This window comes from Apteryx mantelli, chromosome 1, assembly GCF_036417845.1.
Source record: "Apteryx mantelli isolate bAptMan1 chromosome 1, bAptMan1.hap1, whole genome shotgun sequence".
NCBI lineage: Eukaryota > Metazoa > Chordata > Aves > Apterygiformes > Apterygidae > Apteryx > Apteryx mantelli.
The window spans coordinates 76522136-76539280 of record NC_089978.1 but is presented as its reverse complement, the minus strand read 5'-3'; the positions used below and the strand labels follow the sequence as shown (position 1 = coordinate 76539280).

At 42.9% G+C, this 17145-nt stretch overlaps 1 protein-coding gene across 2 annotated transcripts in view; it reads right to left on the bottom strand.

The window, feature by feature from the left end:
• Window positions 1-6526: 6526 nt before the first annotated feature.
• JADE3 (jade family PHD finger 3) overlaps window positions 6527-17145 on the bottom strand; it is a 73466-nt gene continuing 62847 nt past the window's right edge. For both annotated transcript variants that reach the window (XM_067295870.1, XM_013950753.2), the window contains 4 exons: window positions 16349-16465; window positions 15322-15795; window positions 12943-13060; window positions 6527-11441 (listed from right to left, as the gene is read on the bottom strand). In XM_067295870.1, coding sequence (XP_067151971.1) covers window positions 10549-11441; window positions 12943-13060; window positions 15322-15795; window positions 16349-16465 — 1602 coding nt within the window. In that variant the 3' untranslated portion in view covers window positions 6527-10548. The remainder of the gene's footprint in view (window positions 11442-12942; window positions 13061-15321; window positions 15796-16348; window positions 16466-17145) is intronic.

Here is a 17145-nt window from a genome sequence, read left to right as displayed (position 1 = left end):
CGCCCGGGCCGGACGCCGCCGGTCTCGGCCTCGGCCTCGGCCTCCCCCCCCGCCCGCCCGGCCACCCGCCCGCCGGGGCCCTCGGGAGAGGTCGCGGCCCCCATGCCCTGAGCAGGGGACCCACGGGACAGGCTGCTGCACGGCGCCCGCAGGCGGTTTCGGGGCCGCAGCGGGCTGCGGCGTTAAGCGGCCCTTCGCCTCCAAGCCCGCCTGCAGAGCCCGGTGCTTCACTGCTGCGAGACAAGGGCAGATAATGAACAGCCGAGGTTGCCCGAGCGCTGGCAGCTCGCTCCTACTCTAAAAGTCAAAGTAAAAAGAGAGAAGGGGAACTTCCGCTTCAGGCACTGGACAAGACCTTAAATCATCCCGACTCCCTTTCCCCTCTGAAAGGTAAAACTGTACCAAGGCAATGATGAGAACAGCCAGAAATACGCTTAGGGCAGATCTGCTATTGGGTGCATTCCCCTCCAGCATCTGTAAGATTTCCTTTCACGGGGGCCAAACTTTTGTGCTGCCTGAGGAGATTTGTTTTTTAAAAAGCAGTTTCTGTGTTCCTTCCACTTGTTGTTTTAGGCGCACACTGAGCCTTCATGCTCACTTCCAACACTGCAGATCAAGGCCTTTTCTCAGCTAGTGTTATTTTTCCCTGGTTTTCGAGAAGTCTTGGGACTTCAGCTTGCTATACCTTCCTTCACTCTCCTCCCTGTTAAGCCTCAAAAACTTCCTCCAGGGGCAAATAGCTAGAATGAAATTTCTCCTTGCATTTCTCCATTGCGCATACCTGCTTTCACACTACGTAACAATCACTGATGCACACAGGCCTGAAGTCATTAAAAAAAAAGACACTTCATAAAGCTGGCAAATGCCAGCCCTCTTCTTCAGCATCCCAAGAGGAATTACGCATATCTACTGAATCTGAGTTGAGAAGTGATATAAACATGACTTCAGTGTCAATGCTCTGTGTCCCACGTGTCTTTTGGCAACTCTGTGTGCTCTAGGTACATGCTGACTTACTCACTGCAGTTTTCCCCGCAAGCCAGTGTTTCATGAACAGTGCTCCAAAATTTGCCTCTCCCGCTAGCAAGACTCTTCGTTCCAGCTGGCACTTTTAACAGTCCTTTTATTCAAGTGGCGCAGTGAACCAGCATGGCACAACATTGCATGCTGGTGATTGAACAGCATCCGCTAGCGTCTTCTACTGGGCAGCCCAGTCACAGCTTCTGTTATAGATACCCGTTTTATCTGTTCGCTGTAGATCATACATTTACTTACTTGCACTTATCTTCTGTCAAGCATTTTTAATGGATTACCTCTACCCATACACCAGGCACTCACACTCCAGGGCTCACTTGGTTGTTTTTTTTGTTTTTTTTTTAAACATTATCTTTGGAAAGTGCATGGGCTACATGTCCTTATCCACACCTGTTTCATGCAGATGTTCATTATCTTATTGTCATCTTGCCTCAGACATCATGTTTACATACTCCATCACCTAATCCTGTGGTACTGCCCCAATAGTTAAGTTTTTATTTTACAGGTTTGCATAGCATTACTTTAGCCCATGCTTAGCATTGAATTTTCTCTTTCTGTCCCCACTGCTGTGTTGTACAACACACTGCAGGATTTCATCTCAGACCTGAGGCAAGCAAATTATTATTGACTGCCAACGAAGAAAACAAAACACCCAACCAGAAAAGTGTCACGGTTGCACTGGCTTTTTCATGTACTTTACAACAAGGGATGAAGATCCTGAGGTTTAAAAAAAACATATATACATAATATATTCATATATGAAGAATTCAATGAGAATTCATAAGTACAGTGAGAATTCAATTGTTACTTCATATAAAGCGTAGCCAGGCTTGCTGCTCTCCCAGTCCTTGCATTGGGATACATGGCTAACAGTAGCTCGCAGAAGCACCTGGCAAGTCTCACTGCTTCTTGCCGACTTAGGCATTTGCCAGCATGGTTTGGAGGCATCAAAACAAGCTGTTTGTTAGCCCACACCTTGGGAGAAAATTAACAGCCTCTCCGAGCTCCGTGTTACAACACAAACTGTCTCCTTCCAAAACAACAAATATTTTGAACTTGGATCTCTAGTTACACGGCACAGTACTCTTGGCACTGTTGTTGTTTCTATAATGGCTAATCCAGGCTTGCTGAAAGGTAAAACAGGGCAGACTTCGTGGGGAAGGAGGTACCTCCACAAAGACCCTCAGCTGAGGTTTTCTGTCCATAGAGGTTTACCAGGGAGGGAAGAAGGCAGGGAAAGCGGAAACAGGCTGCCAACAGCAGTGCTGCCTTGGGGCTTCCCAGGCAGGAGCTTCTCACTGTTGCACTGCAACCGTGACATGTACTGTGCGGCCTCCAAATCCAAGCGACAGGGAGCATGTGGTACCCTTGCCCCTTCCAAAGGAAATAGCTGATGGCTACAGAGGTGCCTGACTGGCCCAGCTTCTATTCCACCCAGTAGGGCATATTGCACACTTCCTCCTCTTGTTTTACAGGGGGTAGGAGGCAGGGAAAGAGAGGGTAATTTTTCCCTTGCCAAGGGTTCACCATGTCTTACAGACCCTTCTGGTTGGTTGTATATTATTGCAACTGATAATAGCATAAGAAATACATCTACGAGATAACAGGCTGCGCAAGATGAAGACAGTCCTTATCCAGCCTGCAGGTCCCCTGTGCCTGCCACAAGCCATTGCCTTTCTCACCACTCAGGAAATGCTCAGCAGTTCTGGACACGCAGCTCCATATCACAGAGCTGAAAAAAAATTTTCCCCAATACATGGGGGCCATAAGGACTGCTAGTATGGAGGGATGATGGACAATTTCAGGGCTTGCAAAGAAAGTGGGTTTTTTTTTTAATGCTAGTTCCTGGAGAATTGCAGTTCTTTCTGCTCTTCCTGTATGAGCCTGATCCTTTAATTCCTTATTCTTTACAGCCCACTTCTTTTATTTGAGATCTATCAGCTTTCTTATTTTACTTTCATCTCCTCCTTCCTCCCTGCTTGGGGGTCCTCATCTTTGACTCGATCCAAAATGCGGGGAGGCTGTAGGCCTTACATATGCCCACTACAAAGCACAAAGCCATATATCAGATGTCCATTTTCTTACAGCTGCCTCAGAGCACCGTACAAATGGAGTCCGTGTCAGTCCTCTTCTACAGCCGGGCAAAGTAAGGCCGAGAGGGGGGACACAACTGCACCAAAGGCACTGCAGCCCAAAGAGCCAGCATCTCCCAAATCTCCATCTAATCCTGCCCTGCTGTTACACTCATTAGTGCAACTGTAGTGCACCCTTAGGAATTTACCACCAGCAGTTAGTATTGTATTTTAGAAAAAAAATTAGCAACACTGGTGGTGGAAATTTAAGATCTGTCACTGATCAGTTGGCTGGAAAGCAAAAGTTAGCACTGCCAAGCACTTGCTTCCAGCCAAGTATAGTTTTTGGAATGAACCTGTGTTTTTGAATCAAGCTTTTATTTGTTAGCAAGCAGCAACTAGGTCCAGGAGAGTTCAAACTGCTGAGAAATCTTAATTGTTTGCTAATTAGTCTCGATGATCACAGTCGCATGTTTAAATGCTCATGCAGTCAGAACACTTGCCAAAGTATACCATTTACCTGCTTTCCAAAAGTCTCTGCAGGAGAGGGTGGCATGAGGGCATTAAACAGCAGACTTGCACCTATTGATTAATTTAGATATGACATCAAGTGTAACACACATTGCCGTCACAGGTGTGAATGCAGAAGAGATTAGGAATCTCAAATAGGGAATTTCTAAAAATGATTGCACTGAATTACCATGAAGTCATATTGAACATTCAGCCTTAAATGTCCAATTTCTCTCACAGAACTAGCAAAGGTACCCTCACTGGTTATTAAAATTTGTTATGCAGACCTTTCTGAGCATCATTTCTTATATACTGGCCATGGTCTTAAGAAAATGTACCTCACCTAAGAATGTGGTGCTATAAGAAATCAAATACAATGTTATGTCACCCATCCCAGTGAAGCCTGGTTCTCAGTTTCACAAATATCCCTTGCATCACCGCACGTGCACCTCCAATTTATTTTTCATCGGAGCACCTTTGAGAGCTAGTTCCTGCCATCCTTAGCAGTCTCAGTACGCTTGAGTGTCTAGCCTGTGCCTTTCCAGTCACGTGCTCTCTATGTTTCTAGCAGCAGGGGAATAGGGCATTCAGAAAGGGCAAACATTCTTCAGTGGAGCGTAGCCAAGGAATTTTTCATTAATGTCTTACTTTTCTGCTCTTTGTACCCCATGTGACCTGGATTTCCATTCTGCCTCCCTCAGCAAGAAAGAGTATCAATATGTTTAATGGCAGTTGCAAAATTATAGCCACAATGTTCTACGGTTAAAGGGAGCCAAAGACTTCAGGGAGAGGCAGCATCTTATATTCCAAGTAACTGATACAGCAACAATGTTTTTAGCATTTCCAGCTTTCTGGCACACAAGTCCTTCTTCAGGCCCAAATTTGAAGCAGACTTCAAATTAACTGCAGTTTGGGACAACTGCTCTGAGCTTAGTTCAGTTAGGTTCAATCGGACAATTTGAGAGAAGTCTGTTTTCTGTATTACCTGTTTGTAACAATTGTAAACCACTACTTTACTTACACTTTAAGCCAGGAGAAGCTGTTGTAGAAGGCAACAGGAATAATCAGAACTGGCAACAGAAAGGCCATACCTATACCCAGTTTTAGAGGAGATAAAAGAACAATGGCTGAGCCATCAGTTTAGGAGGGGGGGAACTACCTGTCTGGCTCCATTCAACCATCAAATGGAAGCCTAAAATACCAGTGACCCCAGGGCAGGGCTTCCCAAACTACTCAGCACCACCTTTACAAGGTAAGAGATGGACAACAAAATATGCAACTAGATTTAGTTGCTTCAGAGAAAGGAAGGGGGGTGTTTTTAGGAGCAGGCTTTTTTTCCCCCCTTCAGACATCTCATTCTCATGCTAGGGCCTATACCTCTAAGTGTATAACCAGAGCCATTTTCCCTAAACAGTACATAAAAATTTTGTTTTTACAGGTACTATCCCAATGGATTCCTTGTTGTTGCTGGGACCACGGAAGATAAAAAGAGCGGCACGTCTTGATGACGGGCACAAGCTCAAAGGCTTTAGGGTCACCAGCTTTCCTGAAAACGTCTTCATTTATACCTTGAGGTTGTGTTAGGTTTGAAACTCTTCTGTCAGGACGCTGGCCCACCAATTTGACTGGCAGAACGTCTCCAAAGCTGTTTTGGCACTGTCCAAATATGGCTTTTTTCCCAGCCTTGCCCAGTGCTCTTCCCCAGGGGAGAGCGGGTGGGGCAGCAGCCAGGGATGAACAACAGGGCCTGGAAAAAACGTCTTGAGGATGGTTAAGTTAAAAGAAACCATAAAGGAGCCATTACAGAGCCTACCAGGAGATTTAAAACAATGCGTCAGATAAGGCGGCTTAGGTGAGGCGGACACCAAGCTTCAGGGCTGCTGAGAAAACAATGGCCCAGCCGTGGAGGCAGAGAGGATGGTGGCTCTGCCCAGCCTGAAACAAAAGACAGATTCCCGGCGGAAGGGCAGGGCAAGGTGGATCGAGGAGGCAGCCAGAGCCAAGAGCAGCCTGGTCAAACTGGAAAAGAGAAAGATTATCTGGAAGCTGTACTCAGGCAGGGAAACTAATGGGCAAACATCCCAGGCTGGTTCTCCTTACACAACAAGTAAGACAAACTTACAAGTAGTAAGACAAACTTACCTAAGCTATAGCCAGGGAGGTTAACTGTAGAAACACAAATACATGTGCATACCTGATTTTTTAAAACAACTTCTAATTGCCGTGTAGCTTTTGGGAGGAAAGAAATCATTTTGTTCCAAAAAGCTGTGCTTGCAGTCACTTGAATCCACTCTGTCACATCGCACCAAAAGAGCCCAAAGGTTGTCAGATGCGTTGACCTGGTCAGGAACGAGGGAGTCCCGGGAACGGTTATCCCAGGACAGCCCCAGCAGCAGCAGTACATTGCGAAATTGCACCTCAGGAAGGGCAGAAGCCTCTTCAGCATGAGGCTGGTGTGAAGGAAGACACAGAAAAGGCAGCAGGGCTCCCCTCTCGTGAAACTGGAGCCCAGAAGTCCCTAAGTCTTCACTTACTCCTAAAGCAGCAGCATCGAGGCACTGGCATCTGGTTTTCCATCTCTTCTTTGCCCTTCCCCAGTATTTTTCCCTTGCATGCCAAGCTGCCAGCTTGGGCAAGCAGCTTCCTTCTGCTCATTAATTCACATGCCAAAAGCATGCTTTTCCAGTACACGTGTCAATTCCCAGTAGTGTTAAATCTTAACAATCATTAGGATGGTCAATATTCACACAGACGAAGATTTCACTGGATTACCTTTGCAGCTAACAGAGGCAGGTTTTAAGCATTTAGTAACTCAAGAGACAGTCCAGACAACACATACTCATCGTCTCTCTGCAGCAGAGCCTACATTCCTAGGCCTAGCAATCAGTGAGGTATCGCTTCAAAATCAAGTGTGAATTTTTAAGGTTATTTTTAATAGCATATTAAAATAGCATAATATTTTTAATATTAACATTTGCAGTCTCTCCTTCAATGATTTGGGATTCATGCAAAGAGAGCATTATAGAGATGACAAATACAACTGAAAAGCCAAAGCACAGGTTATAGCTGTGAAACATTACATCATTTTCTCTTTGGGCAAAGACATAAATCCAGAGATCATGATGCTTCACATCATGATCACTGCACAGAACCTATTAGCACTTGTGATAGTCTGGCCCAAGTTACCATCGACAAGTAGCCAGATCTAGGTGGCTGTCCGAAACTCTAATTTGTAGACTCTACAAACCAGCAGCAGCTGTTTCCAAAACGAACAACTGAGGATGCTAATTTCCTTCCATGGCTTTGTCTTTCCCACTCCCAGCCACAACCAGACTGTACCCACAAAGGGATTGTGAGGCCACCAGGCAAAAAGTCACAAAAAGCCAGTCTTTCACTGGAAACAGCGAGAACCCCTTTTGGGAAGGAGGAATCTTGATCCTGAAAAATGGCTGACACTCCACTGCTTACTGCTACTTCCTAGTCATTTTTTCCTCTCTTCCGCATGTATTTTTACTGCCTTTTTTACCCTGCTCTCCTTTTCAGCTGCAGGACTCGTTGCTCCATTTCTCGCAACCCACCTCCAGTTCCGCTGCCACCCTGCCTACTTTCCTGTGCACACGGCTTCACCACTCAGCTCGTGGCCGCAGCTTGCAAATCCCCCTCAAACGCTACCTCCACCGAGCCGACGAGAGCGCAAGAGATGCTCTCCCATCGGTGGTGCAGTCACACCTGCCGCTTTCTCCCCACCCTCACCATGTGGTTTTTGGGTTTTGCCTTCTCCCTTGCTCTGGCACAGGGAGCAGCTCCTCTCTGCCAGCAAGGTATATTACAGCACCGGCCAGTGGGTGCAGCGGGAACTACAGGAAAAGGCCATGCAAAACCTACACAAAGCCTCAACCCGTGCTCCCATTTGTCTTTTCCACGCACACCACGATGGCTCCTATTATCTGTGCACACATGTGAGTTTACAAGAGGAGGGTTGAGAGGGTAGGCCTAGCTACAGCTATTCCTCTATAACTTAATTTGTCCAACCAGGGAAAAATACTCATACTAAGATAGAAGCAGGGATATTAAAAAGTGAGACCAGTGCAGCAAGTAGTCTGTTATATTTGTTCAGACAGGCAGAAATACATGCCAGATTTGGACTATTTGCTATACAATGCAAATGAGTTTAGTGTCCAATCATCACCTTTGGCATTTCTTTTTTGGGAGGCTGAAGGAGAAACATTTTCCTTGACATTTCAGCTTGTTAAAATATTGGCAACTCTGCAGAAATAATTTACTCTCGATGGACACAGTATTGCTGTTAGACTGATTACTTTAGCAACCTACCAGGAACAAAGGGTGAAGCCCTGAATAAATCACAACAAATGAAAGTACTGTTAGCAGTTTCATAATTTAATGAAAAAGTACTTGTAAAAAGGGGACATCTGAAAAAGACCGAGTCCATCTTGGAAAATTGAATATATATATATATTTATATATATAAAACAAAATGCAAAAAACACAAAAAAAAAGACAAATAAGGTTAAGAGGTAATACTTCAAACAGTTAGCCACCGAACACACAATAAAAACTAGCAAATGCACATTGGGGACAATACTTGAGAGCTACATAACCAAGGGCTCCTTCATATATCTATTAAAATCATGTAAAAATTAGCAAAACCATTGCCCAGACTGGAAACAACTGAATTAATAACCCCAGAAGAGCAGAAATGCTAGTTTTGCTGAAGCACCATTTTCCCTCCCCTCTGCTATACACTTCCGGCCATGAAACAACATCAATGCTTTGCTGACCTCCAAAGGTATGTGTTCCTTCCCAATACGAGCTCCATAAACTTTCATGACCAGTAAGAGGATTACTAATAAATACTGAAGGAGAACTAAGAGAATCAGTACTGGAATACAAATGAACAGACATTTGTTTACTTATTCTGAAGGACCCATGGCTTAGAACACAAAGCATTTCCCATTAAAATAAAGTATGTGGAAACCTAAAAGGCTACTGCATATTTACACCAAAAGAAATAATTTTGAAGATACAGCTCTAGAAAGACAAATTACACAAATATACATAAAAACAAGAAGTGGGGAAAAAAATTAAGATGCATGAAGCAAATAGAGCAGAACCGCCAAGTATACTTTTTTTTATTTCACTACTGAAAAGTCCTCCAGCCCCTGACCTGCTAGTCCTATTGCAACTAGGGAGATTTCAAAATTTAAAACAAATCTCAAAATGCTGTTGCAATTTCCCAAACTAAAAGCAATAAAGTAAGTTAAGATTATGAAGAAAACCAAGTAGTCTTTTGGATTCTGCATAGTCATCTTTACATTGGGTGGTAAACCTTTCCCTTTCAGAAAAAATGAACTCCCCAAAAGAAAGGAGCCATTTGGCATGCCCTAGACAACCTATGTCCTATTTCAACCAGTGATGTGGGGACAAAGGATTTTGCATATTTATGAAATGTACAGCGTTTCAGAGAAAAACAGTGCAGTTACTTTGTTGATCAATACAACAAATTCTGGAAATCAGGTTTGTTTGTATTCAAGTGAAAATCCCGTATCAGATAAACAGAAAAGGATTCTCCTCCCCTCTTGCTTCCTCAAGAGTGGTTGAAATTTAAATACTAGTTAACAACTGCTGATTTTAAAATAGGTAATAAGAGTTTTAGTTTGGGAAACGGCAAGTGATCCAGAGGTTGGTAAGCAGCTTAATGTAATCATAGATCTTCAGCGATAAAAAAACAAAACAAAATAAAAAAACCACCATATTCCAAATGATGACTGGCTAAAATTTTACAGACCTAGATGCCAGAAGTAAGACTCATAAACCTAAGCTCTTATTTAGGCAACTAGGTTTGAAAATTTGTGCCCATGTGAAAAGGTCAGCCAAAATTATTTCTGGTTCAGCATTTCAAAAGTACCAGGTTCAAACACCTCTGGACATGAAATCTCAGTTTCAAGAGGAACCTGGCATCACCGGTGATTGCCTAAATTTAAGTGTCAAATAGCATTTTTCTTTGAAGTAGTACATCTACTTTTGTAAACACTATCCACAAAATTAGCTATCTGTACTTGTTAGCTGGGTAAAATATTTACAAGTGCATCCCACAACAAGCAACTATGTACAGAGATTAAAAAACTGAAGTACTAGAAGTTGTATATTTACAAAATAAGCAAATTATTGTGAAGAGAAACACAACCTTCAGCAAGAGCAGGGAACGAGGGCACATCTAGAGGTCAGCAAGCTTGCCAGCACTGGCGATATCTGCTTCCAACCCTCCACAAGGAGCCTGCAAACGCCACTGCGGGTCTAAATCTCCCGCAGAACAGGATCGTCACTTAGTAGTCACTTTGGGCCTGATCCAACAGAGCACCCCAGCACGTGCTCTGAGATCCAAGCTCAGTCTGGTTCCCAGGGGAAACCAACAGGACTTTTCACGTGCTTAATTCTCTAACACACGCCTAAGTACATTGCTGGATCAAAGCCACACTGCAGGTGCAGTTTCAATGTCTGTATTTGCAGCCTCCTGCAACACATTACCGAGTAATGCAAGGACTCCTTTAAAACCTGTCCACTGCCACAAAATTGCCGTAACATGAACATATTGCCTTATACAAAAGCTGGCAAGGAGGAAGCAGTTTCCTGAATTTATGCAAAGGTTAACTGCTTCATGCTTTCCCAGATGTTAACCTCTAATAAAACACATCAGTTTCTACATGACTTTGCAATAACTCAATTAACCTTCCAAAGACTGTAAGCCAATTCACAGTTGAACAAAACTACTCCAATTTCTCTCCCCTCCCCCCATTCCCTACTGCAATTCTTCCTAACGGAGGTCCTGTACTGTTTTCTGGAACCTTTTGATGCTGAGCTTTGCACAGGTACACTGGATTACATAGAAGGTGAGTTACCCCGTGGGGGCTTCTAATCACCTTTGTACTGAACTGTGAGAAATCATATTCTTTTTGTTTCTACTGTGACAATCTCTTCCAAAGTCCTTAGTTGGGCTTTCTCTCTCTGAGCTACTTCGCCTTAACCTCACTTGCTCTTTATTTTCATCGCTTTCTGCTTCAGAGTCACTCAGCTCTAAATCGGGACAGTACCCATCATTGTCCTGATACGGAGCACCTTCAAGTGTCTGCTTGCTCCACAAGCGATCTTTTGCAGCAAGTCTTCTCGTTGGCTTTTCACAGCACCGGAGGTCTTCTGTGGTCCTCACCAAACTGTTGGTAGCCTCTTTAAAGGAGCGGCTAAAATGTTCTATGGTGGATTTCCTAAAACCGCTCTGGCTGGCTAAATGAGCTGTAAGCACAGACTCTTGTTCATAGGGCGTCTGGCTAGAGCTGTCTCTCTGGCTTACATCTCCAGCCCTGCCCATCAAACCATTGGACTTGGCAGCCAGCCTTGAGTTCTCCTGCTGCATCCTCCCATTCCCAATGGAAGTCTGACCGTGCAGAGCAGCTTGAAGTGCCAAGGGTTTCCCCGTGGGCTGGCCCCGGTGAAACTCCGGCATCTGCGCAGGGCCAGAATCCTTTGCTTCGCTCCTAGGCTTGCCGATACCTCCCAGCAACCCATTACTTCGGTTGTCGTGCTGATACCTGGAGTATGATTTTGCTTTTATTTCAAATGATTCCTTTGACATCTGCATACTCCTTTTGCTGTAAACAGTGCTACTGTTGTCAGGAGAAAGTGGTCTGTTGCCAGGCTTCAGTGAGTTATTTCTGCAATCTCCTAGGGCTGATTTGGGCATTTTTAACTTCAGGGTGATCCTGGGAGGCGGGTAGAACAGTGTGTTCTCTAGTGCACTTGTCAGGGTATGGCCTATAGGAGAAAAAGGGGATGGGGCAGAAAGAAAAACACTTATTAAAAAAAAAAAAGCGTAATCATTTTGTTATCTGTAACAAGTTTTACAGTCCATTAGAAGCACCTTCAATAATAAGAAGCATTTGTAAGCAATTAGTATGAAATTATTTTAGGACATGAAAGTCATGAAAGTGAAAACTGTTCTAAATTATCTATCATTTCAGAATTTAGGTAAGCATTTTAGCATTTCCATTAAAAAACGTGTCCTTTTAATAGGGCTTTATGCCAGCAAATTGATCCAGTCTGAGATATGACTGAAGTTGTTCCAACAAAACTATAAAAAAGGTTCAGATTCAGTTTTGGATAGAGAAAAAAATGCTTCAAACTGAGTTTTAATTTGGACTTCGTTCAACTCTCTATTTTGTGTTATAAAATTCTCTACTCTTGAAAAGGCTTTTCATCCCAATTCTTTAGTTTTCATGATAGTACACGCATATATCGCCATTGCAAAGTGGCTATCAAGCTATCTAATAAGCTTTAAAAAACACTTGTATTTGTAAAGACAAAATAAATTTAATAGACATTTCCAATAAAATTTATTTACACAAAAACACAAATTATTTTAGAGTACTGCTGCTTGCACAAAGTACTATTCTGATCTAAAACAGTTTAAAAAAAAGCTTGCCCATAATAATGAAACCCACTTTGAGGGGTGGAGAAGAGTACAGACTTCACTCTAAACAAACTAGTTATAAAAAATACAATATGTATCTTGAATGAACATCAAGATTTTCATTTCATATAGCAGAAATAGCTGCCTTCCTATCAAAAAACAATCACATTGTAATAAATATTCTTCCTCTTTTCAAATGTCATGTTCCTTATTTCAGGACACTTGCTAGAAAAATTAAGGGCAAAGTTGGTTTTGGTACATCTGTAGTCACTGTTCACTATTAAAAAACAAAGTACAAAAAATCTTTTTTAAGGAAGGATAGTAACTGCAGATCACAAGCTGAGGAATTCTTCTTCACGCTGTTCAAGCATGCAAGCCAACATGAGAACAACAATTTCTATTAGTCACTCTCTTCACTTTCACCTGAAGAAATTAACAACTGACAGCCAGCAAAAAAAACCTTTTCAGTTGGGGAAAAAAGCAGAGTACAGGGCTTCCTGTGGGGGAAACAGCACAGCAGCCCAATGAAGAAAAAGCCTGGAACCACCACCACTTCCTATCTGTATGCCGCAGACTAGATGATCTCCAGAGGTCCCTTCCAACCTCAACCGTTCTGCAATTCTGTGATTCATAGTAACTGATAACTAATCAGCATATACCAAAAATACTCATGAAAGAAGAAACATCCAAGTAAATATTTGAAGATTAAGATGTTTTGTGCATGTTGCTAATTTAGTTGACTGGATAAGTGCAGAGAAGTTTTCAAGGCAGGTTTAAAATGTTAAAAACACTATGTAGTGGCATAAAGAGATATAGTTTAAATACATTTTACATTTATATGATTACCTGCAGCAATTTCCTGATTAATGAGCTGGACTTGCAAATTGAAGACCTGTTCATGTACTTTACTGTGAGACAACTTTAGTTTCTCTCTCCTGCTCACCATATAGCAGAGATTTCTTACCTATAGAGACAGTAACAAGAGACAATAGAAACAAACAAAAAAATTCTATGTGTAAAACCTCTTGGCAAAGATCTTAGGAATATTATTGAACATATGTAACTACCACCTGGAGGGGGCGGGGAGGGGGAAAGAAAACCAATTTCCTGCATTTTTGTTTAAAGCACCAATTTAATGAATGCCCTGAATATATTCTGCAAGACAGTGGACTATATTTCCATCTATTAGAGCGAGCAAACAAAATCCTAGTCGAAAGAAAAGCACCGTTCGAAAACCTTCTCATCTGTAAAACTGCTTCCACTACATACTATGCTGAGGATGTTACTGTAGGCAATACTATATTCTCCTGGAATTTCCATGCAAAATGCTACATAGAATGATTTGCCATTACAGTGCCACATAATTCTACTTTCAACTATTCATTTTAGTTTATAGCAGTATTTCCACCTAATGCAAAGAAAACAAGAAAAGGCACTGAAAGGTCTTGATAAAGACTTGAAAGAACTTGCAGAACAGCCAAGCAACATATGGGTTGGTTGAAAGGTATTTTCCACTTTCCACTTTTCCCAGCATTCAATAAACTCTAGCTGTTCAGAAACTGGAGCCTCTCTCCCCAGAACAGAAATCCCAAGATTCCAAAATTGTTTTCATCCCAACACATAACTGAGTGGAAAAATCTTGCAGCGCAAGTTCAGAAAATTTTAGCCAGGCATTTCAAACTACAAAGAACCTCCACTGAAAATATTTAAGTCAATTTCAACAAAATTTGAAGCAAACCAACAACTCTTCTAATACAAAGGAAAAGCTGAAGTGTTTTATTGGGGGGGGGGGAATCTATTCCAGGCATATTAAGGTTTTGTTTTTTTTTTAATAAGGATTCATATCCAAAGTGGTCCTGAAAAAAGAGATCTGAGCTCAACTTTGACTAGACTAAAGAGAACGATTAGACTGATGAGTGCAAGTCCCAGGTCCAACACTCATCTCCTTGTATTTTCATGATCTATCTCCTCTCCCCATTATTGTTTTCCCTTTTCCTAAAACGCTGTATTTTCTCTCTGTTTTTCCTTCTCCCCTCTCTTCCCCGATGTCTCAGTATCACATTTAGCATGCCCAGTTTACTTTGTTACCTTCTCTACATTCACTGTCTCTAAGCACTTGAGAAGAACAGGTGATCACCAGCCAACAGAGTGAATTAATGGGCAGCCTCCAAGTGGTAACAAGGCTGGCTCCCTGCCCATCAGCTGCCAGGAAAAGACAAACTGTATGGATTCCTAAGAAATTCCTACCCTGGATTTTGCTCAAAGACTCCACCTTTTGAAACCATCTCCTAGCTGGCAATCTGATACACCTAAGAGCACAGTCAACTACTGATAAAAAGATAATTTCCTTTTCATTCTACTCAGCAAAGCCACAAGCAGTAGTAGACTCAGTGGGTTGCTTTCAGACTGCTAACTACAGCACCTAAGACAGAGCTAGCCGCAGTTAAAGCATCTAGTTCCAGAGAGCAACGAGTGATTCAGCCCGGGCACTGCCTGGGACTAGTAGACACTGGCACGTTAGTGAAGAAGAAAGGTGAGTATGACTCTTGAATCAGATGTCATGGGAAGCAGTTTGAGTACATGCCAGCATTCATTTTTTTCTTCTGTGTGGAGTCAGGACTTACTGTACAAGTTAACCATCTAGGATTTTACCTAACTACCTTCAAAGGGGTGAGAAGTTCTGTTCAGATTTAATATATATTTCAGGATTCCTCAAAAGCTTATGGCACACTCAGAGAATACTTATTGCTTCCCTGAAACAAACTCATTTTTCCAAATCCAGAGTTGGCTAAGAGCATCTGGGTGTCCTGAATGTGTAAGAGTATCACTAGCAACTACTACAACTGGTTCAAATAAACACTTACTAAACATTTACTCAATCGAAGATGAAAGCAAAGAGTTGATTAGCAAATATGTCCACTGTGCATAGAAGCATGCATCTTAAAATATATAAAGGAGATACCTATAAGCAAGTCAGGAAGTACTGTTTACATTTTGGATCTGTGACTGGACTGAGAAGGGACAGCTCCTGAAAGCCTCTGCAGCAGGCAATGCAGCATATCACAAGACTGGAGTCAAAGGCCTTTGAAAGGCCTTACCAATATGCATACACTTTTTAAATCATCTGCCCATGCTTCTCCCATTCCCATTTTTTTCCTTGTCCATGGACAAAGACTTAGCTCACCTGCAGATATTTTTTCAAATCCTTACCACTTAAACTCTTACCCTCTCTAGGTCCTGCCTCAAATGCATGAACATCCTCATGCGAGTATGAATGCTATCTTCTTTTGGCTGCACCAAGCCATTTTCTTCATCCTCCTTGGGAGGAAACAAGGGTTTGTTAAAGTTGCTTTTTCGCTTTAATTTCCAGTAATTGTAGATGAAGTCTACAGCAAGTTTAGGTAGGCCCAGTTCTGCTGCAACATCCTCTACTTTAACTAGTGAGTAAAATTCCTCTTCCAGCTCTCGGAGCTTTTGGGCTCGCAAACTGGTTTTCTCACTCTCTGTTTGCTTCTGGTCTGACACACTCTTGGGGTGCTCATCAATGTCAGGCAGAGAATTCTGTTTGTTTTTGCTGTGCTTTAGACAGTACGACTTGAACTTGACCTCATCCCCATCATCCAGAATAGTTTTCATCTCTAAGCTATGCTCAAAGGCACAGGTGACATGAAAGGCAGTGATGCAGCTTTTCACAGAGCACTACAAATGGAGGAAATAAAATAAGTCACCAACAGTAGCAACAAATCAGAAGAACAAAATCATCTTAATTGTATAAAAGCCCATTCCTACAAAAACATTTCTTAAGTATTGTTAAAAATATCTATTGCACTCTCAAGTTAGCTTCATCGGGTTTGGGGGGGGGGGGGAAAAGGGTAACAGTCCAATATTTCCTCCTCCTTTCAAAATAGCTACATGTAGTTTCAAATGCAACGTCTACAAAGCGTGTTTTCTCATTTGCCAACAGAGTGCTCAAAGGAAAGACCATTCCACCAATCTCTGATCGGTATACTAGCCATGCTTACACATCTTCACAGTTTTAGTCAAAGAAGGCAACTCTGACTAACTCCTAAGTCTCTATGCTATAGGGTGCTTAGTGAACTAATGTGAAGAGCATAAACAGCTATGAGGACACAGGCAGCTATCCAACACTTGTCTTCATCATTCAGCATCACTGAGCACAGGAAGAACAGAATTCAGAAACTAAATTCCCCCCTCACATAGACTCAAGAGTCACTACAGGACAAGTACATACCTGAATGCAAGCACCAGTTTTCAGTTTGCATAAACTACATACTAAAGCCCATCGACTTGGTGGAATGTGAGACACCTTTGTGATTGGTTCCATCCTCTCCGGACAAGCAATGCTAACCTGTAAACAAAAGCAGCATGGAAAGCATTTGTTGAGGCAGTAAAAACAAACTAGCCATTAATACAAGAAGAAGAAACATAACCACACATTTATCTCATCGAAAGATCTACAAAACTGGGAGGAGTGGCCGATACGCCAGAGGGCTGTGCTGCCATTCAAAGAGACTTGGACAGGCTGGAGAGGTGGGCAGAGAGGAACCTCATGAAATTCAACAAAGGGAAGTGCAGGGTCCTGCACCTGGGGAGGAATAACCCCATGCACCAGTACAGGTTGGGGGTTGACTTGCTGGAAAGCAGCTCTGCTGAGAAGGACCTGGGAGTGCTGGTGGACACCAAGTTAAGCATGAGGCAGCAATGTGCCCTTGTGGCCAAGAAGGCCAATGGTATCCTGGGCTGCATCAGAAAGAGTGTTGCCAGCAGGTCGAGGGAGGTGATTCTCCCCCTCTACTCAGCCCTGGTGAGGCCACATCTGGAGTACTGCGTCCAGTTCTGGGCTCCCCAGTACAAGAGGGATGTGGCACTACTGGAGCAAGTCCAGCGAAGGGCCACAAAGATGATTAGGGGACTGGAGCATCTCTCTTATGAGGAAAGGCTGAGAGAGCTGGGCCTGTTTAGCTTGGAGAAGAGAAGGCTGAGAGGAGATCTTATCAATGTGTACAAGTATCTGAAGGGAGGGTGTCG